General features: G+C 38.5%; 1 protein-coding gene across 1 annotated transcript in view; it reads left to right on the top strand.

Moving 5' to 3' along the window:
• The window catches only part of LOC104624730 (small conductance calcium-activated potassium channel protein 2), a gene marked incomplete at both ends in the record, with an annotated part of 26,703 nt that extends 7,182 nt beyond the window's left edge, over positions 1–19,521 (top strand). The window contains one exon of the mRNA XM_010292172.1: positions 19,380–19,521. Coding sequence (XP_010290474.1) covers positions 19,380–19,521 — 142 coding nt within the window. The remainder of the gene's footprint in view (positions 1–19,379) is intronic.
• Between the last annotated feature and the right edge of the window lie 1,153 nt (positions 19,522–20,674).

Below are 20,674 nucleotides of genomic sequence, written 5' to 3'. Positions count from 1 at the left end.
TCAGTAGGAATGGTTGTATCCACTCCAAATTCTTTCAGGTAAGAGAGCAATTTATGGAAATTTTTCAATCACAATTTCCTTACTGGATCCAAGGATACATACTTTGGTCCTTGTGTTTTTAAATGCATTGGTTCATTTTTTTTCCTCCCCATTTTAACCAACACTTTAAACTATTCAGAATATTTTGCTTCAAAATGAATCAATACTACTTGCCATAATACCTTAAAAGCAGTCCTTAGAAAATCTGATCATAATGAAGCAGAAATCAATTTCTTACCACTTCAAAATATGATTTATTGCTCCGGCAGCTTAATGTATTTGAAAAATGCACCCTGAAATGGGGATTTAGGTTTTTCTACTGATTTTCTTTTGCTTCTGGATCTGGATATAAGGCCACGGTGAGGAGTTTGTATCATGGTTGTCACTTCGGTGATAATAAATGGGTGATATGCTAAATGAACTCTGACCTTAGACATTAAAGAATTCCTTTGCTTGGGAATTTACAATTCAGTCCTAAAAATTCAAGTCTATAAGGTCAATTGCAGGAGATAGTGTGAGAGGAATTGCACAGTTTAAAGAAATTAGTGGTTATGTGGAGGGAAACATCAGGAGATGTTTTTAAAATATTATATATGTTCTTTATTTTCCTTTTCTGTGCTCCTCCCCCTTTTAATTAGTTGTCTTGATACATTCAGGGTTTTTTTGCCTGGGTAGTTTTTTGCCTTGAAAAGTTCAAAATCGGCTATAGCTTTTGCTACAGCTGTTCTTGAGGTGGTAGGTGATTTGCAGCAAATAGGTAATAAGTATTGCAGAGACACAGCACTAGTGGCCAGCCTATGCTTAGAACTTCTGCTTAGCGATATAGCTCTGCTATATCCCCATGCGGTTAACATATATGGGGAGTACAGCTCACCACACAAATCGATACTACCGGTAGGTCCCATAGCTTTACATATTTACAGGTTGCTTTCGTTTTTACCATGTAATTTGGTACTGTTTTGTTTATGCAGAACTGAAAAAGCCTTATATTAAAATTGCCTATTTGAAGGATCCCCAACAGTGTTTCCTTCAGTACTGCTCAGTTATGTACACAAGCCCATAATCCTTATGAAAACATTTGATATTTAAACCTGCAACAAAGTTTAACATCAATTACAGAGAGCCTTAATTTTATGTCATGCTGCAGACCAGTGCCCTGTAAGCGGAGAGGTGCCGTCACCAGCCCTTCCAGAATGTTCTTGAGATGTCAGTGTCGAGTTTAGAAATCCAGTGTTGATCTGGATTGCTGCCTGTAAGCCATCGATGCTGCAGGAAATGGGCACTGCCAAACCGGAGTGATGTGAACAGCAAGACTTACCTTGACATGACACCCTTGACGTGACACCCGCGGGGTCAGCCTGCGAGACGGGCACTGCCGCTTGTTGCGTGCAGCTCTGCCTGAAGAGTCAGACCATCAGTTGCACCGGCAGCAGCTTGTGCCCCTTTTTCCTCCATCGTTGTCAGTGGGGTGTGTCTGTGTTTGCTCGGATCTCAGTGTTCTCAGATGCGCAGCACCCGATAAGCAACGAATTTGGAGTTAGGGCCATGATGTGTGGCTTATTTTCTTAATCTTTTAACTGTGCAAGTGTTGCTGTGTGTTATCAGCTCCATTCATGCTTCCAAAAACAGTGGTGTTACACTACTTCAGAGCTTGTAGGCTGATCAATCAAGAACATTCCTGAATTAGAAAATAGAATGTGAATCTACTTGCAGTTTTTTTTCTCTAAAACAGAGTGATATCCAATATTATTTTCAAGCCTTGTTCTGTGTTAAATGAAATCCATTGGCAAAATTCCTATGAGTTTCCACAAAAGTGGCTCACTGAATGTTAATGGATGTTAGTGGCAAACTGAAGCTATCAGTACAATGTGAATTGGACAAGTATCTCGAACTACTTAAGTTGCAAGCCTCTGGGTCAGGGGCCATTTTTGTTCTGTGTTTGCACACTGCTTAGTACAGTGGTATCTGAGAATAATGCATATATATGATATTGCAGTACTAATAAATGTAATAATTTCTAGTGAGGAAAAAAGGAAGCTCAAGACTTCCAAAAAGTGGTGATGTTCAGATGAAGATAAATGCCGTCATGTGTTGATGTAGCAGTTTAAGACGAAGTGTTCAGTTTTGATTGATGCTGACGATGCTGACAGCTTGCGCTGAGAACACTGCCCAGGCAGGAGTGATGCCCTGCTAGCTGGCTTGTTTTCCCTGCTGCCTGAAGTGGAGTAGGCTGAGGTGAGAGTCTCTGTAGTCTCACTATGTCCATGTCAGTCTGGTGGTGAGACCTTAAAATTCACCATCTAGGAGGGTCAGTCAACTCCTATTAGGTGTGTGCAAGCACTGCGCACAAACACTATGCTGCAAACATACATTGGGTTGAGTTAGAATGGCCTGGCACTATACTGGGATCTATACTTTCTTTTGTGGCGTCTGTGACACGGTGGTTATGTGTATCTTGACAGCAAAAGAGACCAGTCTCTGATCACTGGGAAGGTTCAATGAAGGCAAAAAATATTCCAAATGTCCCAGAGTAGCAGCCACATAAATAAAATAAGAGCAGAAACAGTAAGAGATGGTGTCACTGCCATGGGGCTACAGCCCGGTTTGGAAGCTGATACAAAATCTGTGACCTTTGATGACAGAGCTAAAACGATTGCATCCTGACCCCATAATCATGCATATCATGACAAGTTGTTGGGAGGAGCCTTGGCTACAAACTTAAGTGTCAGTTGTAGGGACTTGTGTACAGGTTTGAAAATAGGTTTTGCAATGCTAGGAAATAGGGATGCATGGTGGAAAAAAATCTGCAACTACTGCTACTGGCATCAGTGTGCATGAAAAGAAATGTTATCATCACCTCGGGATATCTATCTCAGTACATGTGATCTCATTTGTGTGAGAGAGAAACGGAGAGGGTGAGATGTCTGGCAATAACTACAAATAAAACTTGGGGGTGTTTTTGGTTGTTATTTTTGAAAGATTTATTTATTCCATTAGTTCACCAAATATTTACAAATAACATTGACTTGCAAAAGACTACTTGGAGGGAGAAAATAGCAGTAGAAACCAGTGTATTCTGTCTTTGAAACAATAAAACATATTGTAAACAAGAATAAACAAATGACAGAAAGATTAAAGATGTAACTGTAGGACAGAAGATTTTTATTAATAATAATGTAGTCTTCTGTTATAATCTTGATCACCTAGAAGTGTAAACAAATGATTCACTTAATATGAACTGAATGGGATTCATATTGTGGGTATGCCAGGACTGCAGGATTCTGTCCCAGTCTTGGGAGTGCAATGATGTATTCACCAGTGCTTATTTTGTTATGATGACATAATAAAGCAGGCCCTAATCATGTTAAAGAGTATTCTTAATAATCATAAACTTAAGTAGATACAAATGTAGTTACATAGCGTTTGTTTGTCTCATTGTACAGGCTGCATTAAAAATATTTGGCGTTGTAGGCAACTTAGGAGTACAAAGCAGACAGGTTTTAAAAACCTAGGAGTTGAGAGTTGTGTGGGCTGAACAAATGAACATATTCTTACAACTCTCAGGATTTTGTATAAGAAGATTAAGATACTAAAAACTAGCTTTTCCAGAGCCATCTCTGCAATCCAGAGGCTTTCACTTACTACAGCTATGCTTTAATTTCCCTGCCTATAATGCTGTGACATTATTTGGGCATCTTCAGCCGGTGCAAAGAGACTCTGCCAGCAGGGTGTGCGCAGCTTGAAAGTGCAAAGCAGTTATTACTTACTAATGCACCAGAAGCTAGCTGGAATTTAGTGAACTACTAGACTAAATGTTAGGACACTCACCACCCCAGTAAGACACCGAAAGAGCCTTTGGTGGCCAGGCAGGTGTGAGCTAGCTGGTCTCCGCAGCTCCCAGGGACAGTCCTCTGTGCTGCTGCGTTGCCACCTCCTGCCGTGCTGCTGGCATTGATGGATGGATGGATGATCCTCCCTGGCCCCAGCCAGACCAACCAGCCTGCCTGGCCTTCTTTTTCTTTCCTCTAGGACATCATACCTTTCCACATCGGGTTTTACCTCTTGCATCCTTGAGCTACTAACCATCCATCTCAAGCAGAGGAGGTGTAGTTCCTTCTAGTTAGAGTAAAATTTCGTGATTATGACCCAAGGCAATGCTAGCTTATGCATATCTATTTTGGAACACGGTCTTCATTTGTAGAAGATTAAACATTTGCATCTTGCTGCTTGAGTAGAGTGGCTGAACTTCCATTTTGTTTCATCCTTGTATCTTTGGTTCAGTGTTTCTTTCTTAGGATCAATAGCAGACCAATGAAGATAAAAAGGACACAGTTTCGAAGTAATAGGATTCTTGTCATTACATAGTAGAGCAAACAGTTAGGTAGAGATGTGACTAAAAATCTTGAAAAGTTTGGAGCTCAGCTGTCAAAATCTATAGAGTTTCAAGCTGTGACCTGGTGATCTCATGCTCTTACAAGCTGAGTCAGCTTGAGCCATGAAAATCTGTGTTCAGGAATGGGTACTGCTTGAATAACTGGTGCTAAATTACCTAGGAGTTAACAGTTCTCTGATATGGAAGTGTCATTTTTTAATAAGACAAACCAGTGCCCAATTATTATCTTTAAAGCCTATGATCTTTTTTGCAAACATGTGATAATAATATAAGGAACCCTAGCAGAAGTTCCTTGTCTTTGCTTGCAAAAAGGACTATGAGCCAGTGATGCTCTTCTGCCCTTCTTTCGCTGCATGTTAGCTGTTTCGTGCGGTCTGAATATTTTTGAAATGAAACAAAACAACAAGGTATCAAAAGACATTGTTGGCCTAGCTGACTGTGTAAGTGTTAAACCGAAGGATCTGATGTAAAAGGAAGAAAAAATATTTTAGTCCCATTGCAGCTTGATGCTGATTGAGGAGAAAGAAGGATTTTGGCTGAGTGTGGTTTCCTTTTGTGGCTGCTGCCACCTCTCTAGTAGGTATCAAATGGATATAGGACATGAGATGGAAAAGGGAAGAAGCTGCTCCCTCAGTCCAGCTCTGGAGAAGAGTATGGAAGGGCATGGAAGGTATTTTTGTTAATAGTCATGTTAGAATGGTGAATGGCTTTGTTTTGAATTCTGTATTTGGCTATGGTACATCCGTGGGGGAAACTTAAACATGGGTTTATGAAACATTGCACACCAGCAACCGGGTTTGCAGTGAGGAGGTGGCAGGAGAGTGTGGCGTTTACTCTGGTGTAGGTGCTGTTTTGCAAGGGCACCATCAATTTGCTGCTTCAAGCTTGCTTTTGGTAGTTACAGAGGGATGACGTTAATCTTCGTCCCAACTCCTTTGGCCACTACATTCTTTGTTGTTACTGAAAAGCCTAAATTTGTCAGTTTTGTAGACACTTAGTTTAATTGGTGTGACCTGAGAATTGTCCAGAATGTTTTCCTTTGTGACTTTAGTGTCAGTCCAGGACCTGCACTGCATATTTCTGGGCATGCAGTAACATATGTGGGAAACAACCTTGCAAATTATTTACATTAAGTTAATAGTCTTCTAATAAAAATGATTTATCTCTTCACTGAGTTTCAGAAGGAAGATACTTGATGTTGTAATTCCTTGAGTTATAGGTGATCTCTTGTGTTATTTTGTATTTTAAAGAATGAAGCAGATGTAACCTCTAAAACTTCCCACAATATGAAATCAGAGAGATGCAACATTGTCTGAAATTGAACAGTGAGATTTCATATCAAGTATTCATGCCCAAATGTCTTTTCCTTTTGACTTTGTTTTTAGTCATTCACCTTTTCAAAAAATCATCATACACCTTCAGACTAATGAGCTTCTAAAATTGTAACCGTGACTGTTTAAACTTTGGTGTTAAATTGCAGTTTTTCACAGTAGGTTCTTTCCAAGGTATTCAAATGCAAATTATGTGTTACATTTATGTAATTTAACACCACAGATGCTTGTCAGCACTCAGTAATACTTGCAGCATTAATTTTCTTCCTTTTCCAAGCCTACCAGCATTTAAAAAATTGTGCATGATAATTCTTGATAATACTGCTTTTAGAGTGGTATTTGCTCAGACAGTTGAATCTCCTCGCAAGGAGATCACATCATTTGCCTTCCTTGTTCTTTGTGTGCTGGGAGGCAGAAGACCTGCTGATGCAATCAATATACTGCAGCAGGACACTGTTGTCCTTCAGTGATTGTACTTCTGATGGCAAGGAGTATGATATCTTTTGATTTTTGGAAAATGAGATCTAGCACAGATGATAAGCCCAGAAGCAGATGCTGTGGCCTGATGTTCTAGTGTCTGCTGGAGACACAACAATCTGCACCAGAAACCACACATTCTATAAGTTCATTTTCACTTTCTTTCAAAGGAAAATAAAAATTCAGACTAAAATAATGTTAGCATGATTTTAATAGGATCAATCGTAATGATGTTGTTGGTAGTATAGAACACTGAAGTGAAAGTTTTAGCATACCAACAAAGGTATGCTAAATGTATGCAAATAATTTATAAATTCACAGAAGTATTAAAAAGTTGACAATTTTAGTAGAAAATGCCATTATTTAGTGATATAGAAGATACTCTGATTGTTAAAGCATGAAACAGCACACGCAAGTGCTGAGGGAGCTGGCTGATGTTGTTGCAACACCTCTCTCCATCTTTTTCTGAAAAATCATGGAGAACGGGACAGGTGCCTGAGGGCTGGAGAAAATAAGTTCTGTGTGGGACAGCAACGTGCCCTGGTGGCCAAGCGGGCCAATGGCATCCTGGGGTGTGTTAAGAAAAGTGTGACCAGCAGGTCGAGAGAGGTTATCCTCCACCTCTACTCTGCACTGGTGAGGCCTCATCTGGAGTATTGTGTCCAGTTCTGGGCTCCCCAGTTCAAGAGAGACAGGGAACTTTTGGAGGGAGTCCAACGGAGGGCTACGAGGATGATAAGGGACTGGAACATCTCTCGTATGAGGAAAGGCTGAGAGACCTGGGGATATTTGGTCTGGAGAAGAGAAGACTGAGAGGGGAGCTTATCATTGTCTGTAAATATCTGCAGGGTGGCTGTCAGGAGGATGGAGCCAGACTCTTTTCAGCAGTGCCCAGTGATAGGATGAGGGGCAATGGGCACAAACTGCAGCACAGGAAGTTCCACCTCAACACGAGGAAAAAAATTCTTTACTGTGAGGGTGACGGAGCACTGGAACAGGCTGCCCAGAGAGGTTGTGGAGTCTCTTTCTCTGGAGACCTTCAAAACCCGACTGGACACGTTCCTGTGCAACCTGCCTTGGGTGATCCTGCCTTGGCAGGGGGGTTGGACCAGATGATCTTCAGAGGTCCCTTCCAACCCCTACCATTCTGTGATTCTGTGAAATAGAGAATCCATCCCACACTTCTGTTGTAACCTTGAACAAAGTCAGTTAAGTTCTTTGCATGTCTTCCTTGCAGAGAATTATCTTTACTGTTATTGTTTGCTGTGGTGTCCTTATACGGAATAACAAAATGGTTTGAACTTACCCAGCAAAAAGTCCTATTAAAGTATGATCACACAGCTAATGCTTTTATATTGTTTAAAATTATTGTACAGGCAGAGATGCAATCTAGCTATACCCAGTCTGAGGAGCAAGGGGTGTGAAAATGCAGGAAATGCTGTTAATTCTGTATGCTTACATTTTGCTTTCTCATGCTTTGGGGAAAGATATTCAGAAAACATAGACCATCCCCTGCAGAAGGCTGTGTGGCTGTTCTGCAGCTCCGCACCTACTTGTCTTCAGTCACAACTCCTGAACCTAAAGGAGAAATTAACTGTAGCTGGGTGGCATGGAAAAGTAAGACTGTAGATCTCATGTATTTTCCAGGATTTTTTAATCCATATAGTTGGAAGTCTTTTTCCTCTTCCCATTTGTGGGACTTGAAATTTCTTGAAGTCAAAAGTTGCAATCTAGAGAAATCCAAGATTTTTTTCTTTTAAAGATGAAAGGTAATTTTACTTTTAGTCACATCTTTTCTTGATTTCTATAAAAGGTAACACTCAAATGTAATTGAACTCTTATAGGAAAATTTTTCAGCCTGTGTTAAATATGTCTTGTTTATAAATTTTTATAAAGAATATTTTGTAGCTGCAGAAATACAAATTAGACATTAACTGGTCCCAATTCTACTGGAATGAGACACACACATCTTCAGTTCAGTGTCCAGTCCTCTTCTTCCTCTCCCAAACCAAACATCTTCTGCTGAGTATCTCTGACATGTTTATTCTTTAATGTCATGGATTTTGCTAATGGAATAAGGTGTCTTTGACCTGTAAGCTCGTGGTCATTACTCATTTGAGGGGCAAAAACCAAACAAAAAAGTGTCTTTTTGTTATCCTTTGTGATGCTTTAAAATTGTAATCTCAGATACCTTTTGTGACACAGGACAGCAGAAACAGTTAAGATACCAGAGAAGTTGCAGCTCTGCAGTCACATTTGGAGCTCAAATGTCTGTGATTTTTTTATTTTTTTCAATTGGATTCAGTTTCTGTTGTATATGTAAAGTCTTGCAGAAGGCCAGTTCTGCCAAGCACGTGAAAGGAGGAGGATTAATAGCTCCCTAAGGGCAGCATTCTTCTTGCTAGAACTAGACTGTCTCATGCATATACACTTCCCTGTGTTTGTCCCATCGGTGAACTCATCTCGTTTCTAGGGCCAAGAGAGCACTGTAAATTAGATTTCAAGTTTGTTTAACATTTCATCTTCCTGCTCGTACTCTTTGTTGCAGTTTAATACTAATTATGTTAACAGCCTTTATGAACCATTCCACAGTCTGAAAAAGCAATAATTAATAACAGTTGAAATTAAGTCTAGTTTTTATATCAAGACAGTATAGTTACAGACAGCATGCCCAAATTCACGTGTTCCCGTCCTGTACATACTTAGTTAAGCATGACCCCTGATTATGTGCTTGCCTGCCTGAATCGTGACCAAAGAGTTCAGTGTAAGTATGAAAGTCATATAGAAACCTCACACATTTACTGTATGATTTGCATAGAAATTGCCAATAGAGCAATCAATAGGCAATTTCTGTTTTATTAGAGTTTTTTTTTCAACAGGTACAACATATAGACTGCAGGACACATGCTATAAGTGTAGATAGCACAAAAGGTACATTCAGTTGCCACTCCATCTGGACTTCTCCTCTCCGGTAGAACACAGAGTGACAATAAATAACTGCTCTTTCTTGCTGAAAACGTCACCTGCTCGAGTTCCTTCAGAGCACAGAATTTCATTCCTTTCTTCGGTGCTTCATCAAAATCAATAGAAATGAAAAGTCAGAAAGTCTGAATGAAGGCCAAGATACCAGGCAACAAAATGGTCTTGGTGGAAGGAATTTGGCAGTAGAGAGAACTCTCTCATGTCCTTGATCTTTAGAGAAAATACTGGAAGATCTTTTTTTTTTTTTTCCTCTTCGTCTTCTTTTCTTTTTTGGTAAATGTTTGTCATCAAAATGCTCATGCTCTCTACAGGGTAAATGAACTTAAAAGTTATTCTGTCCTGGAAGCAAACAACAAATGAACTTGAAAATGCAAAATGAGCAAAACCAAAAAGCCTGATTTTAATCTCCTTTTTAGTGAGAAAGTAGGGACAAAAGTAGAAGACTTCATATAATCTCATACTCCCAGTATTACAGAATTTGACGGCAACATGCCAAGGCCTAAAACAGAGCAAAGAAAATCATAACTGCATCTGGCATTTGTAACATACTATGGTGAAGATCTCTTAAGCATTTTCTTAAGCATTAAGCATTTAAGCATACAGAAATTACATTTCTGATAGTCTGACTGAAACTATGGTATTCTGTCAGCTTGCATTTGCCTTGAGAGACTGTCGTGGTTTAGCCCCAGCCAGCAGCTAAGCCCCACGCAGCCGCTCGCTCACTCCCCCACGGTGGGACGAGGGAGAGAATCGGAAGGGTAAAAGTGAGAAAACTCATGGTTTGAGATAAAGACAGTTTAATAAGTAAAGCAAAAGCCGCGCACCCAAGCAAAGCAAAACCAGGAATCCATTCACCGCTCCCCATGGGCAGGCGGGTGTTCAGCCATCTCCAGGGAAGCCGGGCTGCATCACGTGTAAAGGGTTTCTTGGGAAGACAGATGCCATCGCTCCGAACATCCCTCCACCCCTTCCTTCTTCTTCGTCCCAACTTTATATACTGAGCATGACATCATATGGTATGGAATACTCCTTTGGCCAGCCTGGGCCAGCTGTCCCGGCTGTGTCCCCTCCCAGCTCCCCGTGCACCCCCGGCCTGCTCGCTGGCCGGCCAGCACGAGAAGCCGGACAGGCCTTGACTGCTTAGCAACAACACAAAACATCAGCGCAGTATCAGCATTTTTTCATCCCAAATCCAAAACATAGCTTCGTAGTAGCTTCTATGAAGAAAATTAACTCTATCCCGTCTGAAACCAGGACAGAGACTTGTGGCAGAAGTCTGTCCCGTCGTTGATCCGTGTACGCACTCACCCCACGGTAAGGCATACAGCACCAGAGAGACACAAAAATTTGTCTTCTGTCTACGTACCCTTTCTCAATCCCTAGTAAATGAAAGTCTCTAGATTAATCACAAAATGCACCCTGAAGTATTTTCCTAGCCTTGTGATCACTGTGATGAAAAGAACAGAATTGAAAAAGGGAGAACACATTTATTTTAAAATACTGACAGGCTCGTGCTGAAGTATCATACATAAAAACATAAGTGGAAAATATTTATGTTACAAGTGCTTTCCTTGTTTCATTTACTATATAGCAATATAAAGTTATGTATTTATACTTCTTTATGTTTCATAACATTAAATGTACTAACTGTCCCCAGTACATCAGTAACGAACTGTTAGTGAAATCTGGCACAACTTTCAGATGACTCTCAAAAGTACACAGACTTTGGGTTTGGAATTGTCTTTATAAATATTTAGTAAAATCTGTCTAGTTTCAAGCAGTGTGACTTATAGAAGCTAGACTCAATATAACCTTTCCTTTTCATAAAAGAAATTAAAATATATTGAAGGAATAAGTACACTTTAGCTTGATTTAAGTTAGGCATATGGCCCCAGCAGTGTCCATGATACGGTGTGTGAGCCTAGTCCCGAATCTGAGACAGTCAATGAAATTTTTTCCACTAACTGCAGGCTTCTGCTCTGATCCAAAGTTAGTTTTAAAAAAAATTCTTCTTTTTTTTTTGTCATCTGTTTCCACTGTTCATTGCATTAGAGTACATGTGTATGTTGGTAAAATTATTGGTATTCTCATGAAATTTGGACCAAAAAAAGCAGGCTTGATGACTGTGATCCTGTACTTTATTCCTTTTTATGGAAAGCAGTACATTAGCTTCTGCTGTAGAAAACCAATACATTAAAAAATAGTAATTTGCATGATGATAAATGAAATTAATTCCGTGAGAGAAAATACCTTCAGAGTGCTCAGTTTGTCAGAAGGTCTTCTCTGAGAATTCAGCATAATCTTTGCTGTATTGTTTCCCCTCCTCTTCTTTTCTCCCCCTTCTTCCCACATAAAGGAGAAAAGAAAGGCAAACTTTTACCTAGTTCTGCCATTTATGTCAGTAAAAAAAGGGTGGGCTTAATTTTAAGTGCATAATGATTAATTCTATTTCTAATTTCTTAAACTTTTATTTCTGAAGTTTTTCTTCAGCAAATTACTTCAGGTTCTTTAGACATCAGTAGATTCTGATGATCTCAACTTAAAAAAAAAGGAACAATATACAAACATTTCCTCCTTCTGAGGGGAGCTTGTTTATAAAATAGTAACAGGGTATCCCCAGAGAAAATGCAAAGTGCAGGAGGCAAAATAGGGGAAAAATTTTAGAAGGGAATTAGTTGCTTGTGAATATAAAGAATGATTCACAGTGGAGGTCATTAAGAAGATTCACATTAAGGAGGTCATTCAACAATTGCTTTTGAATTGTCCATGTTTCTATCATAACACAGCTTTAACCGATGCTGTTACGGACTTCGAAAAATTAAAGCAAACCTTAAAAATAGGATTCATTCTTGCTGTATTGACACATTTCAAAGATTAGACTGTGTAAAAAGAATATGGCTGCAGAAATGAAATATACATGCATATATATATCTTTTAAAATAAGATTACAAAGTGCAGTTCTGAAAAATGTTTTCCCTCAAGACTGCTTATGTCACTTCAGTTTGCTTCTTTTACTGAACCTCATTTGATAAAGGTGATATACAGAACTACAGACAGAGCAGCTCTTGGGTATTTTGGGGTTTATTTCTATTAATGTGTTTGCTGTCTCAGTACTTTCTGCATTACTTACTGAATTTTTCTTTGAAAGCAGAGCTATTGTTTGCTCAAAAGAGTGGTTTGTAAGGGACTGGAAGTGACATGTTCCAGTTATGTTCCCTTCATGTTCCCTGCTCCAGCTTCTGTCCTAAAGCTTTTTGGGCAGTATCTCTCCCCGCTGGATTAGAGAGACACGCTCTCTCCATTTTGAATTCAATTTAAAGTTGAAATACTTTCAAAAAGGTATTCTGAGATACTTTTACAATCTGTATCCTAACAGGTAGGGCAGTGAGATGAAGATGTTGATGTGAATCACCTTTGTGCTTGAGAAGAGACTTAAAGCAAGTTTGCTCTCCATGCTGCATGCTCTCATCATTAAGCTTCTAAAGTAGAAAAAAGGGTGTCAACAGCTCTTTTTCCTGTGCATTGTGGGAAGCCTAGTCGGTTACTTGTTCCCCAGGAATTTTTCCATCCATGTTGCTTCACATGTGGATACTGTGGCATTTAAAGGGCCTTCTTGCTGCTTTGGGACGTGCCACTATTTTTGGCAAAGACTTTTGGTGTTATGCAACCTCTGGATTTCTAATTTAAGAGATTTATTTTTAAACATACGTGTCATTATAGAGGACTTCAAGTTCATTGGTTTTTAGTCGAAGCTTTGAGCATCCAGGCTAATCAAACGGTGAAGTATGGAGCTGAAAGCTCAGAAGGTAAAGACCACCAAAATAATTATAAGCCATAACAAAGACAGTTAACTTCATGGAAGGAGACCTATAAAAAAATTAAACATGAATTTTCATTTAAAAAAAATTAGACAGAAAATTATATGACAATAAAGTATTTTGTGCTGCGGTTGTCCATCCCTGGAGCAGAGCTGTACTTCACATTGAAAAAGGTACTAGTGCATTTTTGTGAAGACTAAGAAGTAGCATATGATCACGGAATTATGAAGTGCATTGTAATACATGTGCCAAAATTCATGAATAAAGACTGTTCCAGACCTTACTGTTTCGATGCCAGTTGCTACTCTTGATCCAGCAGCTAATGACAACCATTAGAGCCCGAGCTTGCCTCCTAGCACTTAAGTGATATGAAGCATGCTTAGTATTTCTGCACAGTCTGGGCATGTATGAGTTGGGAAAGGCTGGAAAGTTGAGTTTTTAAAATCTGAAGGCAACCCTGTGAAACATGAAACATTTGTTGGAGACAGAATAACATCAAATGTAAATAAATTTCAGTAGAGCTGGGAAAAGCTGGATCCCTGAGCCTGCTCTGTAGTGTGAGGAAGCTGGATCTATCCAAAAGAAGTTTGTCTGAATATAATAAAATGTACTAGTCCAAATACTTAACATTGGGTGACATTTTGCACAAAGGATAATTAACATAAGTTTTCTGAAATGGGAAGAATCAGTCATGTAACCTTCATGACAGCTGCTACTGTTAGTCCCAGTTTTCAGCTCTGAGATTCAGAAAGGTATTCTTACTGGCTTTACTTTCTTTTCTATTTCTCTTGTGTATATTTTATTAAAATGAGCCATGTTTAGACACAGTCAACCTGACTGTTTTGCAAAGCAGTCAGGATATATGTTTAAAAAAACCCACTGAAGGCAAAGCTCATTCAGGTCTCTGTAAGTTAAGGGTTGGTTTAAGATTTTGGGTACAGTTTTCCAAGATCTTTAGTGTTATTATTCCACTGAGTCACAGCAAGTATGTTGGAAGTAAATATATGCTATAGCTAAGTTTAAATGTCCACACAAGCATTTAATTTCATTATTGTGCTTTTAAATGTTGAAGAGGACATGCATAAATTTTTACTTTTTTTTCATTTAATAAGCTTAGCAATTTTACTAGGAGTTTCTTGACATGTATAATGATAACATGCAACAACTCATAACAGCAAAGCTTTATTGGCATACAAAATGTGAGATGAAGACAAAGGCAAAAATGGATAAACATGGAAACACTAAATGGAAATATTTTAAAGGATGATCAGTGGAAACTCTGGGAAAAAAAAAAAAAAGAATAGAAATCCTGGTTCCACTGAATTCCATAGAATCTTTGCTGCTGACCTCAGTGGAGATAAGATTTTACTTAGTTATGCCAGTGCAGGAACAAAATAGCTCGAAACTGCTGAAAAGAACACAGTGGGAGTAAGAATATTATTATATTGGGGGATAAACCCCAAAGGTGGGGCTTGGGGGGTGGTATGTGTGTTTCATAATTGAGGCAAGAAAAAATTCTCCTTGAACAAATTCTTAAAAACCTTCCTAAGACACATTAGTGTTTTCATGTAGTCTAAGACCTTCTGAAGCAGTAGTTATTACTTTATTCACAGCAGTACTTTTTTGTACACCGATACTAAGCACTCCTATCTTTGCTGCTGTTCCTCTTACTGAATTGCTGTCTGTTGCAAATCTAAAGGTTTTCCAATTTCCCAATACTTGTAGAATTCATTCAAGAGGTTCTACTTAACATTCTTATGCAATTATTGAATACAAGTTAAAAAAAAAAAGGCAGGTGATACTTTCAAGGAGCTTTAGCAACTTTGATGTCTTCAGATGCTTGTAGCTGAATAGCTTCTCTTGGAAAGATGGAAAATCTTTCCATCTACCATGGCTGCAGACAGGTATACTGATTTAGCGGAACATTGGCTCTTTACAGCACCAGGAAAACAAGGCAAGACCTTCACTAGTGGAGGTCAAATGAAAGTTTGTTACCCCTTGAAAAAATGGCAGTTAGTCCTTATGTCTCTACTGTCAGCTTACCCATTGCTCAGACATTGAGAGGTAGGTATCTGACAGCAGCTAGGGGTTTGAATCATTTTGTGTCTTCACACCTATGTTTAAACTGCAACTTATATTCAAGAATAAGGGTAAAATTTCTTAAAACATACCATCTCACCCTTCTATTTTTGTGTTGATTTCTCTATCTCCCCTGTCTTCCTGTTTTCTTTTAGATTCTTTTTTCCATTCAGCTTAGGTAACATAGTAACATATGCTTCTTATATAATTATATTTAACATTTCTCTGTTGGATTTATTAGTTTCCCATAGATAATCCACAAATACTCGTAAGAGAAAAATCATGATCATTTTGACCCCTGTAGAAGCAATCCAGACAGTTTACTCACACCAGTTACTTTTGGTTGGGTTCAGAACTGCTACTGATGTGAGTCTATCTGTATGAAATCCAGACATTTGCCATGGTGTTTTGCACTGTCATGAAGTGGTCGTTGTGACAAGAAAATTTTTGCTGTGGTTTATAAATATTTGGGGGATGTCAACAGGCATGCTAGAAAAAAGACAAGGAGTGATATGCACTTTTCAAGCTGCCTTTCTGATCCTAAACCCGTCAAGGCAGGCAAAATTTCCTTCGTTGACTTCATTAGACTGGGATTCAGCCCCACTGTTCTTTCCAAGTGCCGTTGTGGTTTTCTTTTTTTCTTTCTTTTAAACAGGAGGAAATGAGAAGGAATAAAAAGACCTGTCTATTATCATCACTGTATTAACAGATAAAAAGCTACCAGTACCTACCTTCTAAAGGCACTTAGTAACAGAATGGCCTGGTACTGTGGGAGAGCTGTAATAGCTAGTTAGATCAATCAGTGTCTCAACAGAGTCTTGACAAGTTTCTGATTTAATGGGCTGAGCCTGTTTCCAGCTGTTAATAGTCTAAAAGTTTTTAAGGTTTGACAAGACTAAACTCAGCCTGGATTGCCACTGTAGTGCAGGCCAGGAATTTCTTCATGATTATGGTAAAAGCAGACCATTTTCTTCCCTATAAATAGGGTCATCTTTTCAACCGTTTTTCTTTCAACAATTTCTTTCCTTGACTTGTTCAAGAAAGCAAAACGAAAGATGGCAAAATTATCAAAGGCTTTCCATGGAAACAAGATAAACTGAAATGAAGCTGCTAAGTGTAAATTAACGCCCTGGTGGTCAAGCTTAATATTGTACCCGATTTCGTTAAAATCACATTTTAAGATGAATGCATCTTAGTTGTCAAGGTGTCAATGTGTGATAAATGTGCAGCTAAAATGCAGATGTTTTACCAGTGAAATGAAACGTCATCAAATATGAACATAGTTCTGGAGGAAAGTAGTACTGAAAGTCATGATACCAATAGTGAAACCAGAAGAAAAGGACTGCTGTTTGATAAAGAATCTGGAATCTTGCTTTGACAACCCAAGCCACTGCAGTTTTGTGAACGGAGGAATATAATTATGTCTTCCTGACAAGAATGGTAAAACTCCCGCTCAGTTTGGCTTGGGAAGGAATCGAGCCATGCTATTTTTGCACAATTCTAATATTTCAGCTATTTTTGGTTTAAATTAGAGTAGTCCCAGGACTTATATATGCTGGTTGGTGAGAACTGGATAGTGGTGTTTCACAGGATGAGGATTGCCTAGTGAGTAGCATGCTCCAGCTGCAGCACTGCCTGCCTGCTAGCACATTCCTTATTAGAGCAGGAGAGAGAAAGTGATAAGTAATACTTATGCCTGTGTGACTGAAGCCAAGGATTTTCCTACTTCAGGAACATACACAGCTTTTCTAAATTACACTTCATTCTGCTGCTGTGTGAGGCTGGATGTGATCCAGAAAATCAACCTGTTTATAGCTGCAATTTTAACACAATTAAATACTAGCTCTTATCTTCAAGTGGCTCACTGTGTTTCTAGTGCAAGTTTTTATTGATTAAGAATAGTGGGCTTTAAATATTTAAATAAATATTTTTTTAGTGATTCAAATATAACAAATCAAAATCTTTATAGAAAATAAAAGCTTTTATCAAACTAAAGATTAATGACAAAAAGCTTATGTTTTGTAATGTGGCTGGTAATGACTGCATTTTGCTTTGTGTGGAACTTGCCACTGAAAGATCTTGGTTTCTTTTTCTTTACTTCCTGAGCTTTTTGGTTTCTGAGTTGTTCATGGTACAGTATTTTCCTGTCAGATTTCAGGGCTCTCAGGTACAGAGTGAATGGATAGTTTAGGAAAACTGCAGTTGAATTCTGGAGTCTGTTACATCCAAGCTGTCTTTCACAGTCCAGCTGGAATGAGGAGATGTTTGTAGTGGCTGATGACTACTGGCAGTGAGCAAGACAGCTCTGCTCCAGTTGTTCATGTGGATGGCTTTTCTCCTCACTGTAGTGTCCCTTACAATTAGCTCTGCTAGGGATAGTCTCAATAGCAAAGTGAAAAATACAGGAATGACTTTTCTCAGGCCTTCTGGTGACTTGAATACAATACATTAGAGGTGCACTGACGGGAAAACGTGTTAAAGAAGAAGTGTAACTTCTGCTGTGTTCATTTTACTGATCCCTGCATAAATGGAGAAGTTCAGTCTTTAGGGCTGTGGTAACTTTGAAAGCAAGTAGGCAATGAGTAGATTTGTTTCCCCCGCCTCAAAACAAAGCAATTTAAATACCTCCAGTGGTAATTTCAGCCATTCGCAAAGCTGTACAAATGAGATGTTGCAATTCCTACTTTTTAAAGAAATTGCTTTTCCTGTTTTCAGAAAGATGTCATAATTTTTTGCCTGATGTTGGATGCAGAGTATCCAAAATCTAAACTTTCAGGTTCTGTTGCTGCTGCCACTCAGCTCAAAAGAAAGACACCCCTGGCTTTGCTTGCTCATGCTTGAATCCCAAGCAATGGTGGTGCATAATGATGTGAGAAAGACAACACTAACACCAGGAGAGAGAAGAATACAGGCAAAATGTGGAACAGACTTGTTTGGAGTGATTGCTGTAGTCCCTGGCAGTCAAAGAGTTTTTACGTTGTTGTAACCATCAGAGCATCAGTGGGACTTTGAAGAACACATTTTGCAGATATTTATAGTGAGTATCTTGCAAGTGAGAGAATAGGGAATTTCTTGAAAGTGTCTTTGTGCTCACTCCACATTCCTACTCAGAAAACTGAAGCAATTATTTCAGTTGTCGAAGTCATGTTGCTTACAGCTTTGTGAACTAATTCCCTAATGTCCTCTGTGATCCACTGTGAGACATGGATTTAGGGACTGGCTAAAACAATACCCTTGAGGGTCTAACAGCACAGATTGCTAACTTGAGCCTTTACAGCAGCTGCAGGGGTTATTGCAACCTTGAGGCTGCAGTGGCTGCCACAGGTAGTCTCTGTTGCAGAGCTACTCTGTCCAGGGAGAAAAATTCCACCTACATTAGGCTATGAGGCATTTTTCCTCCACAGACCGAGTGGTCACAACAGGTTTTAGCCCTAAAATGTGTCCTAATGGCTTCCCAGTTGATTAGATATATATCATGAAAACACTAGATTATTCATATAAACTTGTTTTCTTTGAAGGAGAAAATTAACGTATTTCACTAAAATATTAAAACTAAGACAACAAATGACACATCAAGAAATTACACTTAATAGCGGACAACACAAAAGGGAGCTTTTGCTATATCTAAGGTAAAGATCTTTTTATGATGAGAAATATAATAAGATACTTTTCTATTTATCTTGAACAAGTTGAAGGAGAGGGAAGATCTTAGCTTGTCTGAAACATGGTAGTTCATGATTAGTTTTCTGATCACAGACTTATATTTAGGCCAAGGAGATGGAAGTGTGCGCTGCTGTCTTCCTGCCCACGCATCCTTTTCTGACTCTCGTATTTGCCTCAGACTGCAGCAACTGTAGTAGGCTGGTGTCTTGTGCCACTGCAGAGGATTAGCAGGACTTGTACCCCTCATGAAGAGATTCTGTTAAAAACCAAGAGGTTTCTGCTATTTTAATAATAATAACAGAATACTGAATTATAAACCATCTTGAGTATCTCTACTACTGGTGTTGTTGTTGTACCTTCTGTTTCTTTACTGCTGATTTTGTAATTGAGTTTTATTTAATTCCTTATAGCTGCTTTTAAAAAGGAAATAACTGTAGAATACAAGAATGGTTGTATGACCAGTTAATGTGATTTCTTTCTGACAGCACAAGAGTTTACGAAAGATTTCATTATAATTGTTTATTAATGAATTAAATTAATAAATTAAACATGAATTTAATCAATTAAACATGAAATTGCTTTCTTTTTTCTTTTCAGGTACCATGATCAACAGGATGTTACAAGCAACTTCCTTGGAGCAATGTGGTTGATTTCAATAACTTTTCTATCCATTGGATATGGTGACATGGTACCTAATACATACTGTGGGAAAGGAGTCTGTTTACTCACTGGAATCATGGTGAGTGTTTCTGAATTTATTCATTGGATATGAGATTTAAGTTAGCTGCAATTATTCCCAAAACTTGTGGTAGTCATAAAGAAATATTTATTTGCTGGCTTGTAGTGTATATATACTTACTTGCACCATTCCCATGGTCTTTTTTTCCTGGTAATGGAATGGAGGGTTTTCTTCTTCTTTAGGTAAGATTTAGCAGCTGTCAATGAAATAGAGAGAAACAAATTCCAACCTGATGTACCTTCAAAATCTCATTAGAGTCTTTCATTAAATGTTAAAGTATTGTATCATCTCGGTTATCTTTGGACATGTGTAACTGGACCAGTACTAATAATGCATCTACAGTTCTGACTTTCGTTTCTTAAAATTAAGTTACTCACAAAAAAAGAAATGTGATAGTGGCTAATCTCCTAAAGCATTTTGCTTGAGCATAGTTTTCTACTTTACTTTTTATGAGTCTAATAACATACTATCCATAGCATTCCATTGCTCTAAGTGGGTTTATGTAGTGCAATTTTCACTGTAAGAGTTTTTGTCACTGTTGATACAATGTAGCAATTGTTAGTCCATGCATATTCAGTATATATTTATTAACTGTACTTCATGGCTGGCTTTAATTTTTTCTACATTGCATCATTTGATCAAAGTTAGTCAGGGAGTAAGGTGATGTATTGTAACGTCTGGGAAATTTACGAGTATCTACAGTAAATTAGGAGTAAAAAGCTCTGGACACTGCACTTTTGTTTATGTCAGCTCCTGTGTAAATGTCCCTGTGAATGAGAAGGGCAGAGTGAGCATCATATGTACTGTATTTAACGGTAAGATACATACTTGTTTCTGATTTTTTGCCATTGGTCATAAGTGATGTGTCTCCAGTATCTACCTTCTGTAAAAACAGGTATATTGGTATTACGGTTGAAAACAAATGGTATAAAATAGTTACCCCTTTTGAATAGTTGTCTCTATAGAATTTTCATTTATAAGGGTGTATCTTATGTCCAAAGAGAAAAATAGATCAATGAATTTTTGTAATGTTTAAGAATTTTTTCCAAATGCCTTTATGCCTTTTTTTTTTTTTTAAACAGCTGACAGGCTTCAGGTCATTGACCTATACTGAGAAAGACTTCCAGTACATTTTGCCTGTGATATCTCCTTA

The sequence above is a fragment of the Phaethon lepturus genome, unplaced genomic scaffold (assembly GCF_000687285.1).
Source record: "Phaethon lepturus isolate BGI_N335 unplaced genomic scaffold, ASM68728v1 scaffold7058, whole genome shotgun sequence".
In the NCBI taxonomy this organism is placed as follows: domain Eukaryota; kingdom Metazoa; phylum Chordata; class Aves; order Phaethontiformes; family Phaethontidae; genus Phaethon; species Phaethon lepturus.
Note: the sequence above shows the minus strand (reverse complement) of the source record. Positions and strands in the feature narration are given on the sequence as shown.